Here is a 15,273-nt window from a genome sequence, read left to right as displayed (position 1 = left end):
CTGAAAGAAGAGGAACATTTACATTGTCATTTCAATTTATTCCAAAGAGGAAAAAGAAAACAAACGTTATTTGTTGTGTTATTTCTCTGAGGAAAATCATTATTTGTATTGTAGCTTATGTTGTTTTTTTGTATTAGCAAGGTGTTTTTCTTACCGAGTTTGACAGGAAATCCAGGAGGGAGCTTCATCTGCACAAACTCCCTGAGTTTATTAAAGTGCTTGAAGGGTGCAATTACCTCCAGAACATTCAACAACCTGAAGGCAAAACAAACGCTGTGTCAGATTTGCAACTGACCCACTTGCATGAAAGTAAACTTCATCAGGTGCATTTATAAAATACTTTCTCATTTCAAACATATTTCCTGGTTATATATACACCAGACATATTTACATACGCGGAGTTTAAGGGTGGGCCGGGGGTGGCCGAAAAGTGTCATTGCATGTAACTGGCTTTCCTTCATATGATTTTAAAATTAAGAGTTTACCGGTAAAATATTTATAAAAGTTGTAAAGCAATAAAACAAACAGATCATGTGACTAGCACCTTAGATGGTCATTTGCTTTGCTTAGCCAAAACCACCCAAGGACCGAAGAGGCAAGATGGAAAAATGTAATTTTTTCAAACCTAAGCTTTCAAAAGCGACAACTACTGAGCAAGAACCAAGTTTTGAAAATGTGGACCATGAAACGCCACAGAGCACCGCCAAAATGGTGAGCGGAGTTTAAATTTTCCTCACTAAAGACACTAATTGTACAACAGAGCCACCGCCGGTCTCTTGCGAATGTAGTCACCCCTGTAAAAAATTGTATCCCCTGGGCGCGGAAGTGCATACACACACACATTAGTTATGAGTTATGTCGACTAAAACAATTAATTTAAGCCAGAAAAGAACCACAGTTATATATTTTGGCCATCGATGTTTATTAAACTGGAGAAACTCCATACAGGACTTGAATTACAGGTAATAACAGCTATAGGTCATCCTACGAGTAAAACAGTAAAACATTGTCTTTTTTGTACATTCAGTACGTATGTTATACGACAGAAAAAAAAAGTTTCTTTTTTGATGGATTTTTAAAACCTCGTAGTTAACTAGTACTGCGGAAAGACGGAAATCAAGCAAATCAGTGCAGCGACTCCCGCGACCAGGGGATACAATTTTTGACGGGGGTAACTGCATTAGCACGAGACCAGCGACCGCACCATATTCAGTGGATGACGATCTTGGCGAAAAGTACAGCTGTCCTAAGCAGCCTGATTTAGAATTCCCCTAAAAAATTACGGGAAACAAAAAAACTCTCATTTTCAACTTACTGTTATAAATATTCTCCTAAGTTAATTTTATTGCTGACACTGCGTTTCGGGGTTACCAACATGTTGTGCTCCCTCTGCCCCAAAGTCAAACTCTACCTATATATTTACCGTAATTTTCAGGTTATAAAGCCCACCTGATTATAAACCGTGGCCAGAAAACACATAAGCTGCACTGGACTATAAACCGCAAGGCTTCAAAATGGTTGGAAAATAGTAATAGGTTACAGTCCGAAAAATACGGAAATCAACACTTCGATGTTTAAGTGACATGTTATTTTGAGGGAGTTGATGGTGGGGGGAGTACACTTACGAGTCGATGCTCAGGGGGAAGTCTTGACTCATGGCTATGGTAGCCTTGAAGTTTTTCTTACTTTCTTTGCAGAGCAGCTCTCTGCCCAGATGAGGTGCTCTAACGGAAAACGAACAACAACACGCAAGCCACACCATTAGTCTCATGCTAACGACACAGACAATCTTTACACTCTGAAACAATCATTTCTTCAGTCATTTGCTACAGTTTTATAAATTATATAGACTAGAAGTCTTACAGGGTTCATTACAATGAAAGCAAGACTATCTCAGTAAGTGAGTCGAGCTGCAGTCCATTATGTGCGTCTTCATTTATGGCTTACTGGATCTCTTCTAAATTTGCAGGCGTAGCCAGTAAAGTGACAGTATGACTAATGACATTTCTATTTTTTCCTAAAAGCTTTAAAGTGGTTGCCTGTGTCTGGAGAGACACCTACTTTCCATTGTCAGCAGTGATGTACTCCTCCCAGGATATGGTGCTGGCTGAAGGGGGAGTTAAAGATTGTCTCCTCATGGGCTGTGCGGATGGACACAAAGACCAAAAAATTCAGTTAATTATCAGACAACTGCTGCATTGTCTAAATGTCTATTGATGTGATTTCAATTCTCAACATGTCGCGTGCAAACAAGAATTTAGCTTTATTGTATGCTTGAACATGTTTTATTTGTTTGTATACAAATGCCCCATCATAGACTTCATAATTCCTATTGACCTAACACTTCGTCATTCTATGCGTCACGCCTTATCATATGGAGCCGAGCTTCATTTACTAATAGCCGAGGACTGCACACACTCATATCGGTTTTAAGCTTGGATTTTTGAAGAACTACGAAAGCTGTACCGCATACAAACAGGAAGGATGGTCTCAGGAGTGATTTGTTCGAGAATTCAAAGTAAATATTATATTTTTTGTACCATGCATAAATTTTGAAACATTGCGAAAAAAATCAATGGGAGAATTGGAACCGCTACGGCATTGGCGTCATTGTTCGACATACTGTATACACGTAAAAGAGATGCGTAACTGCCCGTATTTTTGCTCTTTTAACAAAGAATCGATACCGTTTTAGTTCCATATCTATAAAGAATTCAGTGATTTAAGCATTTATTCAAAAGAATTTTGAACAGAAAAAAGCCACTGCGGCAGCCACCATCATAATAAAGAGCTAACTGATTAGCATCATTCTTCGACAGATTTAAGTAAAGAAAATTCAAACTGCCCTTTTTTTGCTTTCAACCAAGAATCGAGACTGTTTCACATCCATATCTATAAAGAATTCAGTGATTTAAGCATTTATTCACAAGAATTTCAACGTAAAAAACTCTTTGCTGTGGACTTGTGGTAATGCGGCGCCACAGTGAATTTAAAGACGAGCCGAACATTCGCCATATTTACGTAAAATAAACACTACCTACACGGTTTCTTTAGCTTTTAACCAAGAATCGAGACTGTTTTACGTCCGTATCTATGTAAAAAGGCTATCTCATACGCATTTTATATTTATTTATTTAGACTTTATACTTGCAAGTCACTTTTGAGATTTTAACTTAACATGCACTGCAAAGGGAAATGCTCAAAGGCATAGTCCAATATTAATTTATCTGCAATATTCTATGTGCAATACTTACTCACCTGCAATATTCAAAGCCTTAACCGTCAAACTGCCGCTACTTCACTTGGATTATTTGCACTGCCTGAACATAGGGCTATCTCATATGCATTGTATATTTCTTTATTTAGATTTTATACTTGCAAGTCACTTTTGAGATTTTAACTTATCATGCACTGCAAAGGGAAATGCGCCACAATTTAATTGTACAGCTGTATAAAGACAATAAAGGACTATTTGTATTCTATAAAAAGTTGTGGTTGTATATAGAATTTATTAGTAATCTATATATTATAATTATATAAGGTATATATAAGGTCGTCTGGAACGGGTCTTCTGCATGTTCCAAGAACAAGAACCAAGCAGGGTGAGGCAGCATTTAGTTACTATGCTCCTCACCTCTGGAACAAGTTACCCGAACGTCTGAAGTATGCTCAAACTGTTAGCTCCTTTAAATCAGGGCTAAAAACGCTTTTGTTTAGCACTGCATATCCATAACTGTCTATATATTTCAATCTACCTGCCTTCTATTCCTCTTGTGCTTATCTCTATTGCTGATTTCAATGATTATTAGTAGTAGTAGTTTTTGCTTTATTTTTATTTTTGTTTCATTTTTATTTATTTATTTTTAATCTGTGATTAAATGCAATCTTTTGTCTTGGTTTTTACGTTGTGTTGATTTAAATGTGATTTTTATGGTCTTCATGTGATGTAAAACACTTTGAATTGCCTTGTGTTGAATTGTGCTATATAAATAAATTTGCCTTGCCTTGCCTATAATTCATTCTGCATGCTTTCCTCAAGTATTAAGTTTCTGATGTGAAAATTGAGTGATTAGCTGTTGAAAACATGTAGTAAATAAAAGAAAAAAAGGTTGGTACTTTGGGCAAAAAGGTATGTGTTAAATATTGCTATTGATCCTAAAAATATAGGTAATTATCTCTGCATTTGGTAATTTTTGTGCATCTAGTGTAAAATCTGAGAATTTTATAGCCATTTTCAGTTTTGTTATACTTATATAAAAAATAATTACTCATGACTTTATTAGGGAACGACTTCGAATTTTTTGATGCCGCTGCTCATGGAGACTCATATATGGCTAAGGTAGGTGCCGGTTTTGGTTTTAGGTCGGTAGCAGCTTTGGTTTTGAAAATATTTGAATTTGAAGTTTTTGAAAATTGTCCCCCTACGAATCAGCCCCGTTTCCCATGTCATGTCAAGAGGTTATGAAGTCTATGGCCCCATCAAGAGGGAAATTAAGAAAGTGTTTTGTCTTGTCATTTCATGTATTTGCAGAGTCCTCATTGTATAAATCAACAATGTATTAATATAACAACACCATTTTCCCCACCTGAATTGTGCTTCTTGAGATGCTTTTGCTCTTATGACAAAGAAGCCAAATTACATAGTGAATGAGTGATGAATGAATTTACCTCTATTGAATTAAACAATCCTTCACCACTAGATGGTAGCATTGAGCGTAAATGCAAAGCATCGTAGGTGTGACCATAGTGGTTCTAATGGTTGTTTTGTTTGAGATGCATGCCCTGCTTTTTAAGGTTGGACCGGTTGGGCTACAGTGATGAGAGACACACCTTTCCCACGGACAAACGTACCACTCCTAGTATGGAGGCTTCTATGACTGTGCCATAAAAAAATTTCAAACAAGAACTGTTACTGCAACTATAAAAAACATCTTGTATTCAATACTGACCGGTGATAGAACTGCTGAATAGTGTCGATTTTGGTGTTGTTACCAAATAATTTACATAAGTGGAATCCAGGACGGTCATTATGTGGGAAGTTTTGCCAATTTATTGAGAAATACTTCTACGATTTGGCTCAAATTAAAGGTGTTTTTCTCCAAATTTTCAAATGAATATATCACATAGACGTGTTCAAAAAACTGCTTTTTCTGACACACAAAATTTCTCCAGCACCCATCAGTCAAGTTTCTAAACTTTCTCATAATCGGGAAAACTGTTTCTAGTAGGGATGCTCCAATCCGATCACGTGATCAGAAATCAGATGAAAAGGATCGGGTTTTTAATTTAAAAAATATATTTATGTTTTTCTGCTACACGCTCGTACAGCACCATAACCTCTCACCCTCCCTCCTGCTAAGCAGGGCAGCTGTTTTTTTGGTACTTAAAGTTAGCGATGATTGAGATGTTTGTAACTTTGATCTTGCTAGAGAAGCTTAGTAGCTTTATAATCAAAGGCCCAAATCTGTCAATCATCGTTTAGCTTGTGAACACTAGTGTGTTGTGTCAACTCATTGTGTAAGTGAGAGGCTGTTCTCCGCAGCTTGAGCGTCAAAGCGTGAGTGAATTTGAGAGGACTCACTCAATAAAGAGTTTAATAATATCATTAATAATAACATTTTCGTGCAACATATCACTTTTAAATGCAAATGTCTGTATCTGGGTGATTTGAAGCTGGAAAACTGGAAAGCCAATGATAAAAAAAACTTGAAAATTTTACTAGCAGCCATTAAGAAACTTATTACGAGGAGATGGCTTAAAAAAGAATCACCTACTATGGAAGAATGGATAGATATTGTACATGAAATTTATATCATGGTGATGCAATCATTTTCACTCAAACTTGAGATTTATACATTTTATTTGATATGGTCCAAATGGACAGAGTATGTGAAACCAATTAGAATGGACTTCAATTGACGCTCAAAAGAGAAAGTACCTAAAAATGTTGGGTGAGAAAACAATACCTGATGTGCTCCCAAATGTTGTAAGTTCTTGTGCGTTTTTTTTTGTTTTCCTTAAAAAAAATGTATGGAATTAAGAAATGGACTATACTCACTCATCACTGTAAGTAGAATGTATATTATTTGTGAGATGTTAAAATATTAATTAAAAAATAAATACATAAATAAAGCATTTAATAAAGACAAGCATTTTCTACATTATTCTTGTTTAAAAAATAATTCATATTATGAAGGCGGCATGGTGGGACAGTAACATGTTTGGAATTTTTTTTTTTTTTTTTTTGGGGAACAAAAACTTTTTTTCAGAATCGGATCAGGACTCAGTATCGGAAAATTCTCAAAATCAGGTGACTCTCACTCGGGTGCAAAAATATACGACCGGACATCCCTAGTTTCTAGTTAAACAATACCCTAAAAACAGTATAAATTCCACAAAGTGTTGTTAAAAGTTGTGGTTTCCTGCTAATGCCGTGACTCACCTCAAAGTTTTGATCAACGAGGTTTCCTCCTTTGCTCAGACTCTCCATGATGGCTTTATTTCTCAAGATGTCCTCTTCGCTCAGATGCTCTCGCCTTTTCTTGGACTCCAGTACCAGCCCATTCACAACGTAAAAGTCAGCCAGGAAATTTCCAACACGCTCCTGCAGATGGAAAAATGATTTAATCAATGGGAATGAAGTACTATTTTATTATCAAACATCCGATTTCCCCCTAGAACTACAAATGAAACACCCATTGTGACAATTTCAAATATCCCACGTCTAATCTCCATATTTCCATCAATGATGTTGACAGCTCAGACCAACCGTCTTGTCTTCTCTGAAGAGCCAACCGCTTTGTGCTCTGGAGAAGGTGATGGACTTGGTGGAGAGTGTGGCTGAGTACACGTCACTGCTCATCAGAATGTCCACTTCCTCCTCTGTCTCCATCTCAGACTCCTGTGGATGTGAACCGCGAGAGTCAACAAAATCCTGTAGACTCTGCGGATTCTGTATCTCGTAATGAAGCTCATTCCATTGTATGCAGAGTGATAAGTGTTTATACTATGCAGTTTTGAATCATTCATTTCTTGCAATAATAATGGGGGTGGGGGGCACAAGAATGTGGATAACAAGCAAGCAACTTTAAAATGAAATTATACTCTAGGCCCGTTTACAAATTTCTTATGGTTTGTATTTATGGTTGGTTCAACGATCATATTGCCTGAAATTCTAAAAATGCAATATTAATGAACATTGAAAAATATTAGGTTTCAGTGCCTTACAAACCTCATGGTGTATCCGCTGATACACTTTCTGCTCATTGTCCAGCACCACAAAAGACTCTGAAGGCACAGCATTCCCATTGAAGATGAAACTAAGGTCCCCCCGTTGACACTTCATATCCGTGAAATCTATCAAGGTAGTGTCCAGTCTATAAACATGCAAACAATAACAGTGAGTCAAACAACTATTTAAAACTAACAACTAATAAACTATTTCTGGTAGTTCTACAAGACTTACCAACTAAAACACTAAAAATAAAACCGTGTTTAATCTTTAGGGTGTGTCTTCACCAGTAGGGATGGGAATCGAAATCTGATTCCAATTCGGAACCGGTTCCGAGTGTTTCGAGGCCTCGACATCACAACGAAAAAGCCTTAACGATCCCTTTAACGATTCCTAAAGACGCGTATTGCGTCGTGACGTGTCTTGTTGTCCAGATGCATCAAACTAGCATGGCGCCAAGAACTACTCGCTCCAAAGTTGGACTACACTTCACCAGGAAAGAGTGTGATAATGAAAGGTTACGACGGGTAAGCACGAGCATTGCAGCCATAAACATAACAATGACAGCACGTAGGTTCGAACGCTCGAAAGTGTGTCTTCACTTCACGAGGAAAAATTACAACAAAGCAACTTGCAGTCATTGCAAGGTGGAGATAACTGCATCGGGAGGGAATAGACTGCACTGTCCTCACCGAGACAGCTATACAGCTATCTAAACACCGAAATGACGATACAGAAGACGTTGGGAAATTTGCTGACTTTATTCAACCATCACTTGAAGAGTGAAACTAAAAATAGAAATGAAACAAATCAATTTCGTCCCCAATAACAAACAGGTTTGCATCAACGTAAATCAGCGATGATTAGCTGCTAATAACAGTATGGTTAGCATTCGTTCGCTAGCATTAGCACATCGTTCAAACCACTACACAACTGGATTTAAGTGTCCGATCGCGAGTGGAAACACAACAACAACAACACGTTGCCTCTGTAGATATTAACATTAACAAAGAACGTAGGCTCATAGAAGCGTTTCCCTCTCTCACTTCGCTCGTTCACTCGCTTGGATGCGGCATTTCTTCGGGTGCCCAAACCGCGGCCCGCAGCCCAAATATGGCCCGCCTCCACATTTGATCCGGCCATTTTGAATTTTTTTTTTTTTCTCAATCGTGTTATTTATTTCCTGGCCTTTTTCCTTGAAGAATTCAGAGAGGGTTATTTGGTTATTATCTATTTAATTAATAGTGTTTTTATTATTAATTATTATTATTATCATTATCATTATTATTATTATTATTATAAAGAATCCAGAAAGGGTTATTTGATTGTGGCTTTCTGAAAAACAATAATTTTTTACATTTATGCACTTCTGCAATCGTCACACTTTTTCTGTTACAAACTGACCCCGGCCCCTCATCAGAGAAGGGAAAAGTTATGTGGCCCTCACAGGAAAACGTTTGGGGACCCCTGCTTTAACACATATTGCCAAAGGCAGAACAAAAACCTATCTGCCAATATATACCAATATTTTTTATTTCTATTAGATAAATGTTTCAGTAAAATGTTACACATTCTTGTGTATTTGCCACTTATTGCCACAGTTAACATTGAGGCTTTGGGCCTCTTTTGATCTCGTTGTGAGTTTGTAAGGTTGTGAGTTCTGATTAAACAAACTCGATGCCAATCAAAACGTTTGTTGTTCTTTTCCCCCAAATTAGAATCGATAAGAGAATCGATAAAGAATCGAATCGTTAAGCAATATAATGGATCGATAATGGAATCGGAATCGTTAAAATCCTATCAATTCCCATCCCTATTCACCAGTGTATGAAACATACAGGAAAGGTTTCACAGAATATATCCAACCATACTATACCCATACAACACAAAATTTCAGACATTAAAATGCTCTGTGACAAACGTGTGTAAAGATGCCTCTTTATGGATTTTTTAAAACACGTCTCTGTTGGAAGCTAAATGTTGTACACTATGCAAAGACAATAAAGGATTTTCTATTTGTATTTCTTCTACTGCTCTGGTGTACACTGGCTGACATGACTTGCCTGATGTTGAGCCCCTGTTTGTAGATCTTACAAGCATCAGAAGGTAGAATTCGGGAGAGCAGGGGCACTGCAACATGAAAGATGAACAGATGAAAGATGTGTAAAACAACACAACTTATAGTGGGAAGAATACATTTAGAAGGCAAATAAGGACAGCCATTTACTGCAAATACTTACCGGTAGTCCTTCTAAAAAAATAGCATATTGTGATAAAATTCATTAGTTTCTGTAATGTACTGATAAACATTAGACTTTCAAATACTTTAGATTCATTACACACAACTGAAGTAGTTTAAGCCTTTTATTGTTTTAATATTGTCGATTTGGGCAAAAAAGTCAAGAAAAACCAAAAATCCCTATCTAAAAAAATTTGCATATTTAATCTGACCAATACAAAAAAGGTGTTTTTTTTAATACAAAAAAAGTCAACCTTCAATTAATTATATCAGCTATGCACTCAATACTTGGTTGGGAATCCTTTTGCAGAAATGACTGCTTCAATGCGGCGTGGCATGGAGGCAATACGCCTGTGGCACTGCTGAGGTGTTACGGAGGTCCAGGATGCTTCAATAGTGGCCTTAAGCTCATCCACAGAGTTGGGTCTGGTGTCTCTCAACTTCCTCTTCACAATATCCCACAGATTCTCTACGGGGTTCAGGTCAGGAGAGTTGACAGGCCAATTGAGCACAGTAATGCCATGGTCAGTAAACCATTTACCAGTGGTTTTGGCACTGTGAGCAGGTGCCAGGTCGTGCTGAAAAATGAAATCTTCATCTCCATAAAGCTTTTCAGCAGATGGAAGCATTAAGTGCTCCAAAATCTTCTGATAGCCAGCTGCATTATGCCCTGCCCTTGATAAAACACAGTAGACCAACACCAGCAGCTGACATGGCACCCCAGCCCATCACTGACTGTGGGTACTTGACACTGGACTTCAGGCATTTCCTTCTCCCCAGTCTTCCTCCAAACTCTGGCACCTTGATTTCCAAATGACATGCAAAATTTGCTTTTATCTGAAAAAAGTACTTTGGACTACTGAGCAACAGTCCAGTGCTGCTTCTCTGTTGCCCAGGTCAAGCGCTTCTGCCGCTGTTTCAGGTTCAAAAGTGGCTTGACCTGGAGAATGCTGCACCTGCTGTATCCCATTTCCAGCACGCCCCTTTGCACGGTGGCTCTGGATGTTTTCACTCCAGACTCCGTCCACTGTTTCTACAGGTCCCCTAAGGCCTGGAATCGGCCCTTCTCCTCAATCTTTCTCAGGGTGCGGTCACCTCTTCTGGTTGTGCAGCGTTTCCTGCCACACGTTTTCCTTCTCACAGACTTCCCACTGAGGTGCCTTGATACAACACTCTGGGAAGAGCCTATTCGCTCAGAAATTTCTTTCTGTCTTTTAGCCTCTTGCTTGAGGGTGTCAATGATGGCCTTCTGGGCAGCAGTCAGGTCAGCAGTCTTGCCCATGATTGCGGTTTTGAGTAATGAACCAGGCTGGGAGTTTTTAAAAGCCTCAGAAATCTTTCGCAGGGGTTTTGAGTTCATTCATTTATTCAGATGATTAGGTTAGTAGCTTCTTTAGAGTACCTTTTCATGATATGCTAATTCTTTTAGATATGGATTTTTGGTTTTTCTTGACTTTTTTGCCAAAATCATCAATATTAAAACAATAAAAGGCTTGAACTACTTCAGCTGTGTGTAATGAATCTAAAATATATGAATTTCTAATGTTTATCAGTACATTAAATAAAATAATTAACTTTATCACAATATGGTAATTTTTTGAAAAGGACCAGTATAACGAATATACCAGCAATAGTAGCTAACCGAGAGTAGTAAAATGTTTGATTGTTTGGCACCCTTAGCACAAAACATCAAAATTTTGATGCATCGCATTACTTTTGCCTTTGGTGCTGTGATGCATATTTCTGTGCATTTGGGCTAATAAGCAAAAGAAATCCAACTCTAAATCCCAGGACAACTTGGATGTGGGTGATCTTGACTCACCCCAACTTTGAAAGTCCCAGTGAAGCTCCAAGTAAAAGTCTCCAAGCTAAAAAGAAGAACATGTCAAACTGAGCTGATTGGAAAAGCAATATGCATAGACAATATCAATAACATTAAACTTGATGCAAGCCTTATACTTGGGATACTAAACGGTCCTACATTTCACATATGATGTTAAAAGTCTGGGTGTCATCCTTGACAGCACGCTCTCCTTCCGGTCACATATCAACAGCATCACCAGATCCTCCTTCTTCCACCTTCGCAATATTTCTTGTCTACTCCCTTCCCTCACACGCCATACCGCTTCCACCCTGGTCTGTAGTCTATTAAACTCCCGGCTCGATTACTGTAACTCACTGCTCTTTGGTCTCCCAAACAATTCCCTCCAAAAACTGCAGCTCCTCCAGAACTCAGCAGCACGCCTCATCAGTCGGACCCCCGCCACACACGCACCACCCCCATCCTCCGTCAACTTCATTGGCTTCTAGTCAAACAAAGAATCAATTACAAGATTCTTATCATTACCTTCAAAGCGCTCCATGGCTTGGCCCCTCCCTACCATTGTAATCTACTCTGTTTAAACAATCCACCCCGTCCACTTTGCTCCTCCATTATCCTTCACCTTTCCGTCCCCGTGTCCGTCTCTCCACCTTTGGTTCCAGCTTTTAGTAACCGTGCCCCCAGCTTTGGAACTCCCTACCCTCTGATCTTCGCAGTATATCTACCCTTTCACTCTTCAAATCCAGACTCAAAACACACCTGCCCACTCTTTCCTACCACCACAATCCCTAGCTCTGTGACATCTTTACTTCTCTTTATCATGCTTTTAATCTTTTTATGATTGTTTTGTTGGTATTGTGATTCCATCTGTCTTGTGAAGCGTCTTTATGTGGCTTGAAAAGCACTCTAGAAATAAAATGTATTATTATTAGTAGTATTATTATTAAAACTGTGGGAGGGAACACAATTTCAAAGAAACACATACATCTGAACCAGAAATTTGATGGCCTGAAAGGATCAAAATGGACTGAGCGTCAAGGGTCGTCATCTGATCCATGAAATACCGAGGAGCAACAAGTCTGTATCATTAAGTTTAAAAATATATAAGAAAAATAAAGGTGAAGCAACGTTCGGCAGAGTATGATGATGGAATATAAACCAGAGGAAATAAAAATGTTGAGTCTACACTTAGTTAAGCACAGAGAATTGAAGTACAGTATCATATTTGCCCATCTGCACCATGTCCCTCTAGGGGGTGCACTATTACACATCTGACCTGGAAATAAGATGAATACGCTTGTCATTTGACCGCTTATAACCTCATTCTACAAAGATACAAGCGTGAGGACAAAATTTCCTCGTGCAGACAGATTGGCCTGCATGCATAATGAATGAAAAACAATTCATGCTAACAGCGACAGCAATCACAGATATATCAGTTAAACTGCTTGAACTGGTTGTAGCTTGCATGGCATGTAGGCCACATATTGGTTGATTTAAGTAATTAGTCCATGTAAAAGAAGATGAGAACAAGTGAATAAGTAATACGTACCTCTTTCAGTGCATTTAACAACTTTGGTCTTTTGTCCTCTACACTCTCTCTGGACTGCTGCTTCAGCTTCCTCAGCAGTGCAGTTACTGAAATAAGTCAGGGAAAACAAAAACAATTTAATAAATGGAACCATAAGCCACTTACATCATGAATCCTGCATCCCAAATCCACACATTTGCCTTAATCTCATGGAGCACTAAAAGTGGGAATTCCTAGTTACAGAACAGAGAGAGCAAGTGAGAACATCTATTACATTTATTCAAGAAGAAAAGCAGCATGGTTCCAAAGTTCTGGGTGCCCATGTAAAGCAATTCCTCATCGTGAATTAAGAAAATTCCTGACACACGTATTTGTTCCCACCTTTCACATGAGAAACAAATTACTTTGGTTGTTTACTAAATAGCTAATGTAAGAATCAGAGGTGGGTAGTAACACATTACATTTACCGTAATTTTTGGACTATAAGGCTCACCTGACTATTAAGCTGCCACTAACCAAATTTTCCAAGAAAACGGCATTTGTTAAATGATAAACAGCATTGGAGTATAAGCCGCAGCTGTCCTCACTGTATTATGCGATATTTACTCCAAAAGATATTAACCGGTAACACATTATTTGACAGCGGCATCATGAGACTATCGTAAGACCAAATGAACCACCATGAAGCTTTGACCCAATTGGCTGCAAAGCTTCAAGAAGCTTCATTTGGCCATTAATGCTCCCTAGGGGGAGACAGTCAACCTCTTCTGCCACCTGCTATCAAAACTGTTGTCATCCAACATGCCTCCTAGCATGCATTGCAGCGCTACAGATGTAAATAACAATCAAAATTCATGTTCTGTGCTAATTATTTCTTCAGTCACTGTTCCAGTTGTCTCATTAATTGCTAGTTATGGTATCTGGTAACACTTTATTTGACAGTGGCGCCGTCATAAGACAATCATAATTATGACATGACACGGTCATGAGCATTAATGAATGCTTATATCAGATGTATTTTAGTGTCATCCAGCACATTATCTCACTTTTGAATGGATGTAAAAAGGAGTTAGTGACATAAATTGCCGGATGACACTGAATGACATCTGTCATAAGCATTCAGTAATTCCCATGATACTGTGATAATTATGACGGTCTTATGACACTGCCAAATAAAGTTTTAAACCAAATAAATCAACAAATGATAAATAAATAAATGAGCCGCACTGAAATATACACCGCAGGATTAAAAATGAGGGGGAAAAGTAGCGGCTTACAGTCCAAAAAATACGGTACTCGGTTACATTTACTTGAGTAACTTTTTGAGAAAATTTTACTACTTAGAGTAGTTTTATCACACAATACTTTTTTACTTTTACTTGAGTAGATCTGTGAAGAAACACTACTCTTACTTCTCTACTTTGGGTTACATTAGAGTCGTTACATTTTTCCTCTTAATTCTACATACTGACTTTATTATTGCCAGAGATGCTGACAGTGGCAGTCTCAGTTTCACCAATAAGACGTCGCAACAATAACCACATGACTCCATTATACCAATCAGAGGTCAAAACGTTTTTTCTCCATTAGAGGGCATTCATGCTCTTTGAACAGGTGATGTTTCATAGTGTTGTTCTGGTATGAATTCGATGATTTTTGTTTCATCTTTTTGGCCTGTTATTGTCATGCAATAGGTTATAGTACAGTATAATAATAACAGTTCATACAGATGAAGCTGTGCTGAGAAAAAACACACCATTACAGTGGTATCTCTAACACACAAAGTTAATTCATTCCAGGACCTTGTAAGTCGAAATTGTTGTACTGTATATTGAGCAGGATTTTCCCATAAGAATACATTAAAATTGCATTAATTCGTTCCGCACCCTGAAAACCTAAACTAAATCCTTAAAAAATACTGCTGGTACCATTAAAAATGTCAATTACACATAGCAAAAATCGGAATAATAATATAATAATAATTCCTTTACTAATGTAACGAATCGGGTTCAAATGTGGCGGATGTGTTTTGCGTGCTGTTCCTGAACGCACCGCGTGGCTGACGTCACAGAGAGATAAGTGCGTGCGGTAGAGATTTTACTTTCACTTTTAATGTCCTGTTGTTTTTGGCATATACTGCGTGGGACAGTAGGCGTGATGTGCTGCACAAGTTCTGAAATGATTAAAAACCTGATGAAGCTGGTGACATCCTTGCCTATGTTACAACAATAATAAATGGCACCTTAACTTATAAGAACCGGCAAACGGAGGTCAGAGGAGGACCGTTGAGATCGTAGACGTTCTACAGCCGTATTGTCGAGCCAGTTCACGGACGCGCACACCACGCTCATATTTTTCTATCGTTTCCATCTTCATTTCAATGGTAAGTATCACCTTTTTCCTTTTTTCGCCACCTGCACGTTCCAAGTTTCTTGAAACCCATGTTGCTT

General features: G+C 38.2%; 1 protein-coding gene across 1 annotated transcript in view; it reads right to left on the bottom strand.

Annotated features, from left to right (window-relative positions):
- LOC130918517 (ankyrin repeat domain-containing protein 13C-like) overlaps window positions 1-15,273 on the bottom strand; it is a 43,114-nt gene that overhangs the window by 7,232 nt on the left and 20,609 nt on the right. The window contains exons 4-12 of the mRNA XM_057840260.1: window positions 12,845-12,930; window positions 11,293-11,338; window positions 9,295-9,361; window positions 7,232-7,376; window positions 6,770-6,901; window positions 6,443-6,604; window positions 2,062-2,141; window positions 1,626-1,724; window positions 155-255 (exon numbers count right to left, since the gene is read on the bottom strand). Coding sequence (XP_057696243.1) covers window positions 155-255; window positions 1,626-1,724; window positions 2,062-2,141; window positions 6,443-6,604; window positions 6,770-6,901; window positions 7,232-7,376; window positions 9,295-9,361; window positions 11,293-11,338; window positions 12,845-12,930 — 918 coding nt within the window. The remainder of the gene's footprint in view (window positions 1-154; window positions 256-1,625; window positions 1,725-2,061; window positions 2,142-6,442; window positions 6,605-6,769; window positions 6,902-7,231; window positions 7,377-9,294; window positions 9,362-11,292; window positions 11,339-12,844; window positions 12,931-15,273) is intronic.

This window comes from Corythoichthys intestinalis, chromosome 7 (assembly GCF_030265065.1).
Source record: "Corythoichthys intestinalis isolate RoL2023-P3 chromosome 7, ASM3026506v1, whole genome shotgun sequence".
NCBI classification, from domain to species: Eukaryota; Metazoa; Chordata; class Actinopteri; order Syngnathiformes; family Syngnathidae; genus Corythoichthys; species Corythoichthys intestinalis.
Note: the sequence above shows the minus strand (reverse complement) of the source record. Positions and strands in the feature narration are given on the sequence as shown.